Raw genomic sequence first — 17,971 nt, 5'->3', positions numbered from 1 at the left:
AAACAGGGCTGACTTCAGATGTCTTCTAAAAGTCAGATAGTTGTTTATTTGCTTGACATCTGATGGGAGGGCGTTCCACAGGGCGGGTGCAAGAAGGCCTGGTTCCCTATAAGCTCACTTCTTGCAGGGAGCGAACCCTCAGAAGGCCCTCGGAGCTGGACCTTAGTGTCTGGGCTGAATGATTGGTGTGGAGACGCTCCTTCAGGTATATAGGATCGTTTAGAGCTTTAAAGGTCAGCACCAACACTTTGATTTGTGCCCAGAAACGTACTGAGAGCCAATGTAGGTTTTCAGGACCAGTGTTATATGGTCTTGGCGGCCGCTCCCAGTCACCAGTCTAGCTGCTGCATTCTGGATTAGTTGCAGTTTCCAGGTCACCTTCAAAGGTGCGCCCACATAGAGCGCATTGCAGTAGTGCAAGCGGGAGATAACCAGAGCATGCACCACTCTGGTGAGACAGTCTGTGGACAGGTAGGGTCTCAGCCTGCGTACCAGATCGAGCTGGTAGATAGCTGCCCTGGACACAGAATTGACCTGCACCTCCATGGACAGCTGTGAGTCCAAAATGACTCACAGGCTGCATACCTGGTCCTTCAGGGGCACAGTTGCCCCATTCAGGACCAGGGAATCCTCCACACCTGCCTGTGCCCCCCAAACAGTACTTCTGTCTTGCCAGGATTCAACCTCAATCTGCTAGCTGCCATCCATCCTTCAACCGCAAAAACATTCTAAAACAGATTAAAACGTTATAAAAAAAACCCCAATTGCAACTTAAAAAACCCCAATTACAACTTTTGTCTTGCCAGGATTCAACCTCAATCTGTTAGCCACCATCCATCCTCCAACCACAAAAACATTCTAAAACAGATTAAAACATTGTAAAAAAAAACCCCAATTACAACTAAAGACATTTTTCTAGCCAATGATCTCAGGGTTGCCAGGAACAGTATTCTTCAGCCACCAAATGCTTGGGTAAACAGGACTGTTTTCAAATTCCTCCTGAAAGCTGATCATGGTGGAGACAGGCGAGCCTCACATGGGGAGGCCATTCTGCAACTGGGGAATCACCACTTAAAAGGCCCTGCCGTGGGCCAACACCAACAAGGCAGCCCCCAGTGGTGATATTACCACCAAGGTCTCACCCAATGTTTGTAATAACAACGCTTTCAGCAACAGCCCGGTCACTCAGCTGCTTCTCCTCTCTTGACATGCAAGTCCCCCTTGGTCCCCCTTAGCTGGCGCCCCTGCTCAGGGGTCAGAACTCTGTGTGCAGAAGCTCCCAGGTTCAGTCCCTAAGGACATCTCCAGCTAGGGATGGCAAAGTCCCCTGCCTGAGAACCTCTACCAGTCACTGCAGATAATACTGAGCTAGATGGAGTAACAGTCTGACATGGCATAAAGCGATTTCCTATGTTCCTAAATGGTTTTAGTAAATCAGCATCTTCCTCCTTGCCAGTAGTGATTCTCCAACATCTCAGGTCAGGCAGGAACCTTTCCCAGCTCTGACTTCTGAACAATGAAAGTTTGTGTAGATGCTCACCAAAACATCAGGCCCACTGCATTTGTGGCATTGTGCAAAGAGCTGTCCCCTCCTGAGAAGTGAACAGAGGAGCTCTTGTGAGTGATAAGTTTCTGTACCAGTAAAAAAAACAACAACAAGCCTCCATGAGGGCTAGAAGCTTGCTTTTAAAGAACAGAACAGCGAGGCCTTGAATCTTGCTGGTAACTTAATTCCACAGCAGAGAGAGACCTTATTCTAAGTATGGACTGGTTAATTGAAAAGAAAAAGATTCACTATATTCTGCCTGTTTTAGCAAGAGGTTTTTAAACTTACATTGTACGTTTTCCCAAGAGGCTTTTAATATATGCATTATTAATGCTAACTGCTAATGTCTCCCTTTCATTTTTCCGCAGCTTTCTGTTTTATTTTTACTAAATTCTCATGTCTCTTGAAATAAGCTTAATTAAACCAGCAAACCAAATGGGAACAAAACGGGAAATGAATTAGTCGAGCTTGAAAAATCCTGATTGCCTTTGAGCTAAAAAGCCTTTGGGCATGATCCAGCCCATGCTCTTAGGCAGAAATTGTGAACGTGCATATGAGGGAGTAAGGCTTCCATGCTGTATACATTACCTGGGAGTAAGTCCCATTGAAATCAAAGGGGCTTTCTCCTGCGTAGACATACTGAACACATGGGGTTACTGAGTAAACATGCTTAAAATTGGTCTGAAAGTCCCACTGATTTCAATAAGACAAAGGTGAGCACACGCTCAGTGACCCAATTCAAACATTAACCACCTCAATCTGATAAACCATGGTTTATTGGGCAAAGAATCAAGGAGTCCCTGTGCTTCATCCTCCCTTTTCCTTCTCTCTGCTCTCTCACTGCCATACATCTGAGGTTTGTTAAGTCACAGTTTCTTCTTCTTACACCTGAACCAGGAAACTGTAGTTTAAGCTCCAACTACAAACTAGGATTTCAGACTATTGATGACGGTTCGCAAGCCAGAGTTGTAGTCCGAGCATCAATGGGAAACTGTGGTTTAACAAATCCCACATGTATGGCAGTTAGGCACTTGAGAGAAGGGAACAAGCAGCCATAATGCTCATTCTTGGTCCTACAGTGTAGTTATGACTGAATCAGGCCTCTATTTTGCCTAAGTCACTCCAGGAAATCTATAGGTCTTAAAACAGCCAGTGTTTTGGCAGATTGTCCCTAGATTTCTTGCATCAGACTTCCTGTATTTACCTGTGTAGTCTTAACACTGAAATTTCAGCCTGACATTGTGTTGTCTTTGGGAGCATCCAAACAATCTCATTTTTTTCTGCTACATCCTCATTTCTATCCAGATCTCTCTTCCATCTCCCGGTCTTTTAAACCATTACATGCTACCACCAGCCGTAGGGGCAATGTGCCATTGATGTAGAAATAGTGTATTGGTGTGTCAGGAGATGGGTTTATACTGGACCGCCCACACACATCACGTTCTTAGTTGCTCAGCAATGTCTCGCCCAATGTTATCACATTATTGCTGCTTGGAGGGGCACTACAGCACAACAAAAAGGGAGGCGAAAACTTAACCGGAACATTTGTGCTATAAAAAGCTACAAGACTTCAGCAGGAAATTACAAGACGAAAAAATGTTTAAAATAACCTTTTTGAAAAAACCCAAAGCCTTCCTTTCAGGAATTTTAGGTGCCGAAATCCCAAAGGAGCAGAAAAGACTATTTATGTATGCGACCATGGCTGCACAGATGTTACTGGCTCAGAGATGGAAAAGAAGATTAAGTCCCTACCAGAGAAGAATGGAAGATCAAGTTGATGGATTATGCCGAAATGGCTAAAATGACCGGAAGAATCAGAAATCAGGAAGACCAAAATTTTAATAACAAATGGGGAAAATGTATAACTTATCTTAAAGACCATTGTAAACTGTTAAATTTTTTAGTAGGGTTGTCGTTTAAGGGTGAATTCTGGATACGATGGAGAGGTAAAAGATTTGGATTATTATAAAAGTTGCAGGAGGAAATGACTAACAGTAGGACCCACAAAGGAGAGGTGGGAAGTCCAAGAGATTGTTTGGAATGTTGCTTTTATGTTGTATGTTTTCAGTCTGAAAAACCAAATTGTTAAGTTGTGGGTGAACACATCAGACAACACAGAGATTCTTCAAACAGCTCTTGTTTATTCACAGGCCAGAACAGAACTGAACTGAAGGGTTCAGCCAGCCTGCTTACATAGAGCTCCACTACAATGCAACAGTAACCACTTTCTGTAACTATCCAATCACTGAATGTCACTTTCAATCCCTTATTTGCATATGTGGACCTGAGTGAAAACTATCTACAGTATTCCCCTGCTGGCGTGGGTTAGAACATCAGCACATAACACAAATAAATAAAAAAAATGGGGGGCGGGGTAACAAGATGTGCACCAATTGGAAACAAGAGCAGCAAGTTAGCCCTGAAACTTCAGCAGGGCAAAACAGTATTGAAAAACGGCAGCATGTATAACTGCCCTGATACCATCGCGGATGGAGAAGGCTGTCAGCAACTACTGGACATGATGGCTATGTGCTGCCTCCATGGCTGGAGGCTGTAATGTTTCTGGGTACCAATTCCTGGAAACCATAGGAAGGGAGAGTGCTCTTATGCTTGGGTCCCGCTTGCAGGTTTCCCATTAGCCACTGTGAGAACAGGATTCTGCACTAGACGAGCCACTGGTCCGATCCAGCAGCCTCTTCTGAGGTTCTTATCTTGAGCACAAATGAATGCATGATAAAAAGGGGGGAGGTCCCTAAATCTACTATCTGCCTACTTCCAGAGCAGACCAAATGAATGCAATGGCGCTGCTTCTGCAGTCAATTAATTCTGGATTGCTGCCATTCAGAATTAAAATGCCAGAGCCATTTCCGATGTAAATCCAATTAGTGCCATTCTTAAATTTAGGCTTAGAAACCCTGAGTTATTTCAGTCAGCCTTGGTTCTATTCCCAGGCAGGGTATCTGAAAAGCACAGTTTTTTCTTTCTTTTTTTTCTAATCTACCCACGCAAGCCAGTGCTTTTGTGTAGGCACGTTTTTTAAAAAATAATAATCATAATCATCCTATTGTATACAACATCTCCATTTCCTTTCTCTCTCGCTTTGCTTTGTCTCATTTCCATGACCGTTCGGAGGTGTGCCAAAAATTTCAGATTCTTCTTGCAAACATCCCCCACATCTTCTGTTTGTTGCATGTTACCAATGAAACTCTTATTGTCCTTGGCAAGTTTCCTCTTTATCTATCCTATTCACTTTCTAGCTTTCCATCCATCACCTAAACAAGAGGAAAGTGGAGATTATTTCTCGCCACCCCCACTCCACCCCCAAGTATATTTTCCAGGAAGCAACTACCTCTGGCCACGGCACTGCTATTATTTTTAAAAACTGCTTGTTGTCAGGACATGCTCATGAAGTCATTTTTGGCACGGGGATGAGCTTTACTGGAGCCACAGTTGCGGACCTAATTTCAAGACTCTCAATAAGCTGTCTCCAACTTTGATAAAAAAAATAGAGGCAGGGCGGCGAGGTGGAGCCACACTCAAGGTGGAGGAAAGTCAGGCTGCACCTGGGGTATAATAAACACATTTTAGAAAATATGAATAGTGATGATACAGTGGTACCTCTGGATACGAACGAGATCTGTTCCGGAGCCCTGTTCGCATCCTTAAGCAAACATAACATGTGACTGCGCGTCTGCGGGTTGTGTTTCGCTGCTTCCGTGCATGCGCACGCATGCGCGAGTGGTGAAACCCGGAAGCAACGCATTCCGTTATTTCTGGGTCGCCACGGAGTGAAACCCAAAAACGCTTAACCTTGAAGTGTATTCATCCCAAGGTATGACTGTACTTGCAGAGCTTTCTAGTGCCCCACAAACCTCCCTGCCTGCCTTCTTAGCACTGCTACAACAACTATTTTCCTGCTCTTCACCCTAATGTGCCAGTGCAGATTATAACAACTTAAAATCAGAAAATAAAGTGTGTTGTAAAAATATGCATTTTGTGTGTCAAAGAGGTGTGTCTTCAGCGTTCACCAACATCTGGAGAGTTGCTCCGAAGGAGGCTGCTTGGTGCCTTCAGAGCCTAGATGCCCAACTGTCAGACCAGTGTCTAGCACAGCAAAATAAATACACTGACAATCCTTATAACATCAAAAAATGCAGCGTGACAGGGTCTCTTGGCTCTACAGCCTCACAGAGCAGCTGGTCCTAAGAAGAACAGAAACATTTGCTCCAGATGAGAGAGAGAGAGTGAGTGTGTGTGTGTCATATATTAAGTCAGATCATGAGTGTCTCTTTCAGCTCACTGAGAAGCAGGCGTAAAAAAATGCATGGGTAGCTCACGGAGAATCTGTTGGAAATCAAAAAGCCAGCAATCAAGGACAGAGTCAATTCGGTCTGCATTTAAAGGCGAAGCTACGTAATTCAAGCTTTTTGAAAAATGACATCATGGGCATAGCCGGGATTTGGGGGGGGGGCAGGACACCCACCTGTCATCATCCTCTGTCTGGCAAATTTGGAATGAAATATCTCAACAACAGATGTTTTAAATGACTTTCTTTTGACCCCAAGTGCTCAGTGAAATCTGTCAAAGCATTTCAAATATTCTAATTATTTCTACTTTTCATTTTTATTTATTTATTCGGGGGTTTTTTTTTGGGGGGGGTGATAGTTGCCCACCTATGCCTCCTTCAGCTAGGCCCGTGGATGACATGCCCAACTTGTATAAAAGTTATACACAGCAAGTAGAAAGCGAATAGAGAGAAGTTGTTTCTCCCTCTCTCGTAACACTTAGAACAGGTGGACATCCAATGAAGATGAATGACAGATGAAAAGAAAGAACTTCTTCATGCAGCGCACATTTAAACTGTGGAACTCACTCACTCCCACAGGAGGTAGTGATGGCCACCAACTTCGGTGGCTTCAAAAGAGGACTGGATAAACTCAGGAAAAAGGCCATCAATGGCCACTAGCTATGAGGGCAATGGTCTGCCCCAAAGTTCAGAGGCAGTATTGCTTCTGAATGCCAGTGGCTGAGAACTACGGGAGGGGAGAGGGCTCTTGTGCTTGGATTCTGCTTGTGGGTTGAACACAGGCATCTGGTTGGCAGCTGTGAGATGAGGATTAAATGGGCTGTTAGCCTGATCCAGCTGGTCTTCTAATTTTCTTTTTAAAAATTTTTTTCTTAATTTTCTTAATTAATTTTTCATTAATTATTTCAGCATCACATTTTATAAAAAAAACACATATCATCCTTAAATCCCCCCGCCCCGTTTCCCCCCTCCTCCCGCCCCCAAAACCTGACCCACCCTCCCCTCCCCCCCAGAATTCCTTCAGCTCCTCTCTCTGGTTTATCAACCTATGTTATTTCCTGCATGTTACAAAACTGTACAGATCCTTAATTTATCTATCTGAGTGTTATCAAGAAAAAGTTTGTGAATGTTTATTCAAAGCCTGCCAAGGAGACCAGTTCATTTTGTTGTTTCTTTAAATACGTTGTAAAGGGTTCCCATTCATCTTTAAAATCACAGTTATCCTTGACATGTAGTATGTGTGTCAATTTTGCCAATTCTGCGTAGTCCATCAATTTCTCTTGCCATAGTTCTTTAGTCGGGATTTCCTCATTCTTCCATCCTTGTGCTATTAAGACTCTTGCCACCGTTGTCGCATACATAAAGATATTTTTCAATTTCCTTGGCAGGTCTTTTCCTACAATCCCTAACAAAATTGCTTCAGGTTTTTTAACAAATTTTAATTGGAACATTTTCTTCAGTTTGTTATATATCATTTCCCAAAACTTTTTAATTTCATTACAATCCCACCACATATGATAAAAGGTCTCTTCTTTTTCTTCGCACTTCCAACACATATTTGAACTGGTTTTGTACATTCTTCCTAGCTGTACTGGTGTTATATACCATCTATACATCATCTTCATATAATTTTCTTTCAGCAAGGAGCAATCTATAAATTTTAAATCAATTTTCCATAACCTTTCCCAATCTTCCAGCATAATATTATGACATATATCTTGTGCCCATTTAATCATAACTGATTTCACCTCTTCATCTTTCGTCTCCCATTCCCCCAGACAGTCTTCTGATTTTCTTAAACAATGCACAAACCGAAACGGCAGGCATCCTTTCGGAATTTGCACTCCTTCAAAGTTTGCAAATGCAGTTCTGTGTGCACACTGGGGCAAAGTCTGCCTCAAAATACATAAAATAACATAGAAAAATGTGCAAGAATGTAAGCTGAGCCTGCTGGATTGGGCGAACGGAAAACCGTTTTGCAAAAAATGTGCGCTTTAGGGGAAAAAATTATATACGCAAATGTGTATATTGGGAAGATATCGCACCGAAATGCTGATGAACGAGCCACAAAACCCATGCTCACCCCTCCTGTACATAGATATTTCTGCAACACACGTAGGAGGCAGGGACATGCAGTGACATTATGTATATTTTAAAAGGCAAAGAATAGAAGCAGGTTGAGGTTCTGAAAGACAGAGATACAGCGGTTTAGAGAAAACCTGAGACAGAGAGAAAAGAGCTCTGGAAAATTAGAAGCATCCAAAAGATCATTCTGACTAAACATTAGGAAGAATTTTCTGATGGCAAGAGCTGATCAACAGTGGAAGCTTGGAAGATAGTGTATTCTCCTTCATTGGGGGTTTCCAACCAGAGGCTGGATGGCCATCTGTCAGGGATTCTTTAGCTGTGATTCCTGCATTGTTGGACCCGTTAGGACCTCCCAACTCTATGATTTTGTCTTGGGGTGCCTCTCTGGAGATTTGATGGGAACCAGGCAGAGGGCCTTCTCGGTAGTGGTGCCCACCCCGTGGAACACCCTCCCATCAGATGTCAAAGAAATAAACAACTATCTGACCTTTATTTATTTATTTATTTATTTATTTATTTATTTATTTATTTCGAAGCACTTATAAACTGGAATATGTTTTTTAAAGACCTTGAGGCGGTGTACAATGGGGGGGGAGTACAATTAAAACAAAAATGCATCCTAAAACTGATAAAAATGCAGTCTAAAAATACTTAGGAGCAAACAAGAACAAATAAAAGATTCGGACCCACAAAACAGGGGCTGATTCAATGGGTGATAATAATGATAATGATAATGATGATGATGATGATGATGATGATAATTCTACCCCGCTCATCTGACTGGGCTGCCTGAGCAAAAAGATAAATCTGTATATGCCTTATGCTCACCTTTTATATCTGTAAATAAAAGCACATTACAGAAATGCCTTCAGCCATCTTTCTCCCCAAGGGAACGGAGGCCTGATAAACAGAGCCCCGGGATCTTGTCAAATTGAGAAATGCACAGCAGTATGTTCTGGTTTAAATTTTGTTATACATAAAAAAATTGTAGGAAACATGAGATCTGCTGCCTTGGAGGATGCTGGTCTCTTGCTTGAACCCAGCCCCGGAATAACTTTATGCTGACATGCAGAAGGAGTGGTCCTATCACAGCAAAACTGCAAAGCATCATGAGAGCTGTCCACGCTTTTGCCCACTGGTACAGGCTTACTGTCACCACGCAGGCATCCTCCTCGCCATTGTTATTTGACCTTCTGAAAGAGAACTAATCGCTGCTGACATTTTGTGATTGTAATGACAGCTGCAGGCAGAGACTGTATCATAATTGCAGCCTAGGAGCCTTAAAACATTCACTCGGCTTCGATTTCTAGGTTGTGTTCCATTAGTCCCGGGGCCTTCATGTCACAAAGCCATTAAATCATTGTTTTCACTTGACAGTATCATCTTTAGCCAACCCTGCAGTGAGGGGAGGGCGGTTGGGATTACAGTGTTTCTTAAAACTCGCGGCGAGGGCAATTGGCTGTTCTGAGAAATCGGGCTCAAGGAGAGTCATCCCAAGGCCGGGCTCCTGCCAACCCTCTGTCGGCCAAAAGAAGGAATGCTCCAGAAGTGCTTAAGTTGTCTGTACATGTATTTTGTACTCGGACTGCAAAGGCCGATGGCTGATGCAAACATCTAACTATCTAAAAATCAGGTGCTTAGCTTGGGATCACTGCCTTGCCGTGGCGAAGGGGCTTGAATAACTCAAAGAGGCTATGAACTATGCCGTGCAGGGCACCCAAGATGGACAGGTCATAGTGGAGAGTTTTGACCAAATGTGATCCACCTGGAGCAGGAACCGGCAAGCCACTCCAGTATCCCTGCCAAGAAAACTCCATGGACAAAGACAACAGGCATATAAGAATTATGGAGCTGGAGGAGACTCTTGAGAGTCCCATGGACTGCAAGAAGATCAAACCTATCCATTCTTAAGGAAATCAGCCGTGAGTGCTCATTGGAAGGACAGATCGTGAAGCTGAGGCTCCAATACTTTGGCCACCTCATGAGAAGAGAAGACTCCCTGGAAAAGACCCTGATGTTGGGAAAGATGGAGGGCACAAGGAGAAGGGGACGACAGAGGACGAGATGGTTGGACAGTGTTCTCGAAGCTACAAACATGAGTCTGACCAAACTGCGGGAGGCAATGGAAGACAGGAGTGCCTGGCGTGCTCTGGTCCATGGGGTCACAAAGAGTTGGACACGACTAAACAACAACAACAAAGCTTGGGAATGCTCCTGGATGCCAAGGAGGTTGCTGTAACAAGAAACGCCTGTCCCCTCCACTTTCCTGGGTAGAACAAGTATTAAGCTAAAGGTAAAAAGGTAAAGGTCCCCTGGACAGTGAAGTCCGCTCAAAGGCAAATATGGGGTTGCGGCGCTCATCTCGCTTTCAGGCCAAGGGAGCCAGCATTTGTCCACAGACAGCTTTCCGGGTCATGTGGCCAGCATGACTAAACCGCTTCTGGCACAATGGAACACTGTGACGGAAACCAGAGTGCACAGAAACGCCATTTACCTTCCCGCTGGAGCGGTACCTCTTTATCTACTTGCACTGTCGTGCTTTCAAACTGCTAGGTTGGCAGGAGCTGGGACGGAGCAACGGGAGCTCACCCCGTCGCGGGGATTCGAACCGCGACCTTCCAATCAGCAAGCCCAAGAGTCTCAGTGATTTAGACCACAGCGCCACCCGCGTCCCCAAGGTGTTAAGCTACTACTGCACTGAATCAGTGTCCACAATATTTTTCTAAGGAAGTTGCGGGGTGGGGGACCAAACCAGAACAGGTTGACTCCACCTATGGTGACACCTCACCCCCAGGTTCCGCCTCCACTTAGGTACCCTACCACCTGTCAGGGACTGGACTGAGAAGGAAGGGTGGAGACCGCCCCTCCTCCCCCAGAATCTTCCAGAGAAGAAGAAGACAGTATAGATTTAAAACAGATTGGAAAACTCAGAGGAATGTCAAACCAAAAGGTATTTAGGGAATGGAAAATATATAAAGAATACCGGTACTTGAAAATGTACTGTACGAACAATAAGATCATAGTCTACCCCGGGGCTACACCCACTTGTGCTTCAGTAAAGTTCATTGCAGAAGATCATCGGGGAACTTCAGCTGTTTCAAAATGCAGCTGCCAAACATGTGACTGGAACCAAGCAGATGGAGCCTATCGCTCTGCATATTCTCTCACCTGCCTCGACTACCAATTTACTCCTGAACGGTTGTCCTTATCTTTAAGGACCTAAATTCTGTACCTCGAAATTGCTTTCTGAACGCAAGATGTTCTGTCTGAAACAGAAAGAGCCTTGGGGACTCCTTACCCCTCGGCTGTGTGACTGGTGCTCTTGTGTATCAGCCATGGTGACTGCAGGCCTGGGATGAAGCAAGAACGAGAATTTACTAAATGACTGGCATGCAGCATAAATGCACTTATTTTGCTTTGTACCCTGAACTGGTTCTGGGAAAGGAACGGATTTGGATCACTTAAGGAAAAGCGCTCCACAAAATCTCTCTCCTTTGAAAAAACGCACTTGGCTGCATTTTGGCTACACGCCAATGCAAAAGATCATTTTTCCACAGCTGAAAACCAACAGTAATAACAACATTTCCATCCCAACTTTCCCCCGAAGAGCTCAAGGTGGCATACACAGATATCCCACCTGTCTCCATTTTATTCTCACAGCCACCCTAGAGTCATAGAATTGTAGAGTTGGAAAACTTGTCATATGCACCACAGTAGACTTCAAATAGTTTGTTGTGGGGCAAGCTTAGCAGCTGCGCTGAACAGGCAGGGGGGGAAAACCACATCGAAAAATGCAAGTGTACATTAAAACTGAGCCTAACCCAACAGCATTAAGGGGCCACTCGGAAAGGCTCATTCACAAAGCCTGGCAGCATGACAAAGGCGAGCCAGAGGTCATTTGGCAGAAAATATCGGGAAGCCATTGGAAATGGTCAGGAAAACAAACAGACCCAAGGCGTGAGTTACATACCCTTGGCTAAGGAGTCCCCCATTTCTCGTTTTTCATAGATAACTGTCATGGCTAACTGCTATGGCTGGCTGCTTGATGACACCGAAGGACAAAGCCATCCTCTAGAAATAGCTCTGATGATGGTTTAAAAATGAGCTCATTTTTCCAGGCCACTTCTGAACTTTGCCCACAGACAACAGCAGGCTTTAATTACACAGAGCAAATGGCCAAGTGTTAAGGAAGTGTGTGCCAGTTGTGAAGTGAAAAGCCAAAACAGCCTTGATCCCGGGGACGGTTCAGTTGTCAACAACTTCAGACATTACTCTCTCCCGTCTGGGAGACATAACAAGACAGAGATTGAAACATATGGGAATATAATGATCTCCGAATGCTTCTGATTGTGGGTTTGATGCTGCTGAAGACAACCCCTTTGAGCATACAGTACCTGCACCACGCCAACTTAAACTTGCTTAAGGGTTACCCTCTCCGACCCAGAATCTACTGGGAAATGAAGTTCACCCAAGACGACTAGGGGTCCAAATTATTCTCCTTTACACCCTAGCCAAATTGAATCTCCCAGACACTCTGGCAGCTAAACTCAGCCTTGCAAATGGGCATACAAAAATTACTTCCTCCCCTTACTAGCCCCCCCTTTTTTACTTCTTTTCAACAAGTACCTGTTAATTCCAACTGAAATCAAGATACACTGTGCCCATAGCATTCCCCTGATCCACCAAACCTGTAACTCTATCAAAAAAAGAAAAAGAAATGCGATTGGTCTGGCATGACTCGTTTTTGAGAAATCTGTTGGGTCTTAGTAATCACAGCATCCTTCTCTAAATGCTCACAGGCGGAATATTTAATTATCTGTTCTAGGACCTTTCCTGATATCAAAATCATGTGGTTGAGTCTTCTTCCCCTTTTTGAAGATGGGGACAACATTTGCATGCCTCTAGTTTGCAGGGACCTTACCTGTTCTCCAAGAATTCTCAGAGGCTCAGCAGTTTTATTTTCAAGATCTTTTCTAATAATAATATCTGCTCTGACTGGTAATTTTAATGCATATATTGTGCAAACTGATTAAAGGCTTTGAAAATTCAGCAGCATATAAATCCTTTAAGTAAATAAACGAAACAGCATGCAATAAAATGTCTGCCAAAGCCTCTAAAGTCGTTCCTTGTAAGTCAAACAGCTTAGTTCCCGTTTTGGCTCCCAAATGTCACAAACCCAGAAGTGATTGTTCCAGTTTGTGAACTATTTTTGCAAGCCGAACGTCCGACGGGGCCTCTGATTGGCTGCAGGAGCTTCCTGCAGCCAATCAGAAGCTGTGCTTTGGTTTTTGAACATTTTGGAAGTCGCACAGACTTCTGAAACGGATTCTGTTCGACTTCCAAGGTACAGCTGCACTGTTGTTCTGACCAAGAAAGAGTAGGCTAAAGAGCCCTTTGTCCTCTTAGCAAATGCAGGAATGAGCCACGGCTACTGACCCCACAGTCCCCACTTAATTCAAAGCCTGCCAACTGAGGGATCTAACTACAGGTGCAGAAATTACGCCAGTCAACAAAAATGGCTCCATTTTCTTCCTGGATAGATGTAGTTACCCATCTCATTACCCATCTTCTTTCTGTATAGCACACAATTACCCAGCAGGGTCTGATTACAAGCGCAGAGCAGGCTTGAAGCATCCATGATGCTCCAAATTGAAAAGAACAGAAATGTTTTGAGTGTGTCCAAAAAAGAAAAAGAGAGAGAGGGAAAAAAAGAGAGAGGAAAAAGTCACCTTTCTTTACTTGGAAGAAGTCAACAAGCCGGCTCCTGGGTATCGCAGACAAGCTTGCCATGGCAATTAACTCTCTGAACGGATAAAAAGGGGACTAATATCCCCCTGTGCCGGCTCACTAAGGAATCAAACCAGACCTTTTAACACAGAGCTTGGAACACTCAGGTAATCAAAAAGCCTGTCTGGGGACGCAACGTTCCTTGATTTTCAATGAATCAGAGCTGCCTGCCTAATGCACGCCCATCTCTGGAGAGCAGAAGCCGGGATTCTAAAACCAAAATGGGTCATTTCACAGTCCTTAAATGAATACTAACAGGGCTCTGCTGGGTCATTTGGGGACAGATGCGGAAGAGAGGGGGGCGAGAACCGATTGCATTCAGCAAGCACTTTCAAGAGTAGGCTAGAGGCACTGTGCTCTAAAATCCGAGTTAAACATGGAGGGGAAATGTTGGGGCTAGGCCAGCACTGAGGGTGGCTGACCCCAAACTCTCACCTGAGTTTCTGAACCCGACAATGCAGGCTCTCTGAGGGGCACAAATCGTCCTGTTCCATTAATCAGCCAGAAAGAGAGGTTCCTGGTATCTATATATGAAGGAGCAACCATCAATTGCTTCAGGTGCCTTGTAAAGACGTATTTTTTAAGCCCAGGATTTCCCCGCCATATAAAATCAGACCCTGTTTTTATCTATACGGATCCCCCAAATTTCACCTTTATTTGCTTTCATAACACTCCTTTAATTAGGCTTCCTTTGTTGTTGTTGGTATTCAAGTATTTATTGGCCACCTTTTTGGGTGCAGCCCTCACAAGGAGGCACCTTTATTCGGATGGGAAATATTACGATACATTAGAAGCAACAAATCCTAAGAGGCTCAGAAAGCAGCAACACAAAAGCACTGTTACAGAAAGGCAGCCTGGAACAGGTACATTTTGGAAGGCCTGTTTGAGGACATGTGCAGTTAGGTTGGAAGGGAATTCCGCAGCAGTGGAGCCACCACCAAAAAGCCTCCCCCCTCACACACACCCCTAGCTTATCTTCGTGGCAAGCATACTACAGTGCCTCTGTAACATGAAGGCAAGATCACAGGGGCGAAGGTAGCTCTTTAGTTAAACTTGAAAGCCCTTTAGATAAACCTTTAAAACTCAGGCCCAGGGGCCTCTTCAGGTCTCTTTGCCCAGGATTCAGAACCTGGCAACCAGTGCTACCTGCTGTAATAATCATGTCTCACATGTAATAATATTAGTATAATAATTTATTATTTATACCCCGCCCATCCGGCTGGGTTTCCCCAGTCATCATCATCATCATCGACTTTTATTGCGCTAGCCATAGGCCATGGCATCGTTTGGAAAAATAACAAAAGGAAAAACAGCAATAACCATAAAAATCATCAGGCACCCCACATACAATATAAACCAGGGTCACAACTACAAAGATTGTTTGTTGCATAAAATTGAATAGCAGAAGATTCTCTAGTAAAATGTACCAAATTAAATATCCGAACCCCCTTTGCAGTTGACCGCTATTTTGGGTTTCCCCAGTCACTCTGGGCAGCTCCCAACGATTAAAGACAGAATAAAAAAGTCAATTATTAAAAAGCTTCCCTAAACAGGGCTGCCTTCAGATGTCTTCTAAAAGTCAGGTAGTTGTTTATTTCCTTGACATCTGATGGGAGGGCATTCCACAGGGTGGGCGCCACCACCGAGAAGGCCCTCTGCCTGGTTCCCTGTAACATCACATTTCGCAGTGAGTGAACCGCCAGAAGACCCTCAGAGCTGGACCTCAGTGTGCGGTTTCTATGGCTTAATGAGGTCCACCACCTACTTTTTAATATCACAAGCAAAGAACATACTAAGAGAGCACCGTGCTTACCAGGGGGAGCTGTCCGAGACCGTAGAGGGTGAGTTTCCTCGGATCGAGGTAAAGAGGGTCCCCAAAATCCTGATAGGGCTTCCAGCTGGGAGTAAAGTAGCCTTGTTGTGTGAGCTGTTTGATTCTCCGATGGTAGTTCTCCCGGAAGACCTGCTCTCTCGTGACATCCCAGCAGTTGTAGATGGTGTTGCTTCGAGCTTGGACCTTGAGGCCTTTTTGGCTGGGGATGGGCAGAGGCCGGATCACGACAAAGTAACGGGGGTCTGACTTTGGGTGCATAGGCATATTGACAGTGTTGTAGAGCCACCTCACTTCCTAGGAAAAACCACTCCTTTATCCAAGCCTCTGAACCTTCGTTTCGGTTACTATAACGGTACCCCTTCTCACACCACAAACAGCGCCTGGAAGGATAAAATGCAGCTTCAAAAGATAAAGGCTGCGGATTTGGGTTGGGTTTTTTTAGCCACTCACAAGTAGGAAATAACAACAAACGCACAACCCGCACTTTCAATTCACATCAAACCAGGACCATGATTCCACTAAGCGAGTCAGGCTGCTGCAAGGAACTCGGGTATAAACATCTCAGTGCCTTGGGAACCCAAAGAAAGGTAACTAATTGAAAAGGCAAGGAAGATTTGACAGCCTCGTCTTTGTCCAGGGCTGACTGACAGCAACTGCCCGCAATTAAAATGCCAGCAAGACTGCACGATTCCCCTTCAGATCCAACTCAGAACTGCCACAAGTCTCAAACAACTCGGCTCATCATTTCTCTTAAGAAGTTGCTAAACACAGGCCCTGGGGTGGGTGGGTGGCTGTAGCCTCACCCCAACACAAATCCAGTCCTTCCTGAGGCCACTCTACCGCCCTACTGATCAATCTTCCTACTGCTAAAGACAACCAGATCTCAGCTCAAATTATCCTCTTTTCTTTTTAAACAGATTCTAACCCCTAAGTTTTCCCTACCAACCAACCCCACTGATTCCCCCTTTTTTCTAGAGTGCTAACTGGAGGCCCAAATACACCCCACCTTTTAAAAACAGGGCAAGATTCTAGTCCCTAAGACTTCTCGACCATTTCCTGTTTGATATTCCCAACGCCAGTCGCCAGCTGGCATCACCCCCACTGAACCCTCTTTCCTATAAAGACCCCCTGAACTTGAGACTTCTTTCCCAGCCCCCTCCTCTCTTTCAGAAAGCCCTAACTGGGACGACCCTTCTCACTGAGTGGTTTATTTACAACCAAGCTCAGTCCCAGAGAGGGCGGTTTCATGCAGGGAAACACACCCTTAAAAGACCCTAACCCTCCTCCCGGACCCCACAAACCCTCCCCCACCCCGGAACCCCCCCGACGTCGCTTTCAAGGCCTTCCCCCCATCTAGAACTTGAGCGCCTTCTCAGCCCCAGCTGGAACGCTCACAGTGGGGAGGGAGCAGGGAGGAAAAGGCGTCGCCTGTTGCCCTTGGTAACCGCTTGGGAACGCTCCGGCGCCGGCTGGGAATGGTCGCTCGTCCCTTTCCGTAGCCATGGCAGCGGCGGCACGCTGAAGCTGTTTCCGCCCTTACAATTTTGCCCTCACTTTAATGAATGAGATGGGCGATCCTATCGCTTGGTAGGATTGCGTCCTAAATGAACTGAGAATCCCTCGTGGCAGAATGGAAACAAGAACTTTCTATTCATGACTTTCTCTTCCCCGTTAGTTGTAATTTCTTTTAAATGACCTCATATGGTTTATTTTAATTACGTATTGGTGAAAATAGAAGGGTCCGTGGAAGCATGGGCGTAGCCAGGATTTTTGTTGGAGTCCTTGGGGTGGGCAGAACCTCAATTTGCTATGTATTTTTCTGAATTTTATTGATTTAGGGGAGCATCTGCCCCTCCCTGCCCCCCACTTGGCTACGCCCATGCGTGGAAGTGGGTATACGTGTAGATCATGGGTAGGCAACCTAAGGCCCGGGGGGCCGGATCCGGCCCAATCACCTACTTGGACGGTCCGGGAATCAGCGTGTTTTAACATGAGTAGAATGTGTCCTTTTATTTAAAATGCATCTCTGGGTTATTTGTGGGGCATAGGAATTTGTTCATTTCCCCCCTCCAAAATATAGTCCACCCTACCCCCCCACAAGGTCTGAGGGATAGTGGACCGGCCCCCTGCTGAAAAAGTTTGCTGACCCCTGGTGTAGATTCTCTCCTTTTCTCCCCTTCTACACTTGCGTGCTTCCTTTACTACAGTTGCAAAGTTCCTTCTTTGGTAGTTCAGTGAGATCTGCTGCTTGAGACAGTGGTTTTTATTGGGGCGTACCCAAAATAGTAAGCCAGACTTTGGCTTTCACATAATTTTTCTTCAAGCCAAGTGGTGCTTGTATTCGTTTAAAGGTGGAGATCGGGAGGGGGAGGGGAGAACCTCTACCTTTTTTCGAGTCCTCTAACTCGAA

General features: G+C 44.9%; 1 protein-coding gene across 4 annotated transcripts in view; it reads right to left on the bottom strand.

Annotated features, from left to right (window-relative positions):
- The window catches only part of CCDC60 (coiled-coil domain containing 60), a 54,062-nt gene extending 37,190 nt beyond the window's left edge, over positions 1 to 16,872 (bottom strand). For 3 of the 4 annotated variants that reach the window (XM_081841840.1, XM_081841839.1, XM_081841841.1), the window contains exon 1: positions 15,541 to 16,872. In XM_081841840.1, the coding sequence (XP_081697966.1) occupies positions 15,541 to 15,825 (285 nt within the window). In that variant the 5' untranslated portion in view covers positions 15,826 to 16,872. Of the gene's footprint in view, positions 1 to 2,750; positions 2,873 to 15,540 lie in introns of those variants that run through there. The other variant, XM_081841842.1, reaches the window with a different exon arrangement.
- Positions 16,873 to 17,971: the final 1,099 nt, after the last annotated feature.

This window comes from Podarcis erhardii, assembly GCF_964252035.2.
Source record: "Podarcis erhardii genome assembly, chromosome: 15".
Classification (NCBI taxonomy): Eukaryota; Metazoa; Chordata; class Lepidosauria; order Squamata; family Lacertidae; genus Podarcis; species Podarcis erhardii.
The sequence above is the reverse complement of the archived record's forward strand: the minus strand, read 5'-3'. Positions and strand labels throughout refer to the sequence as shown.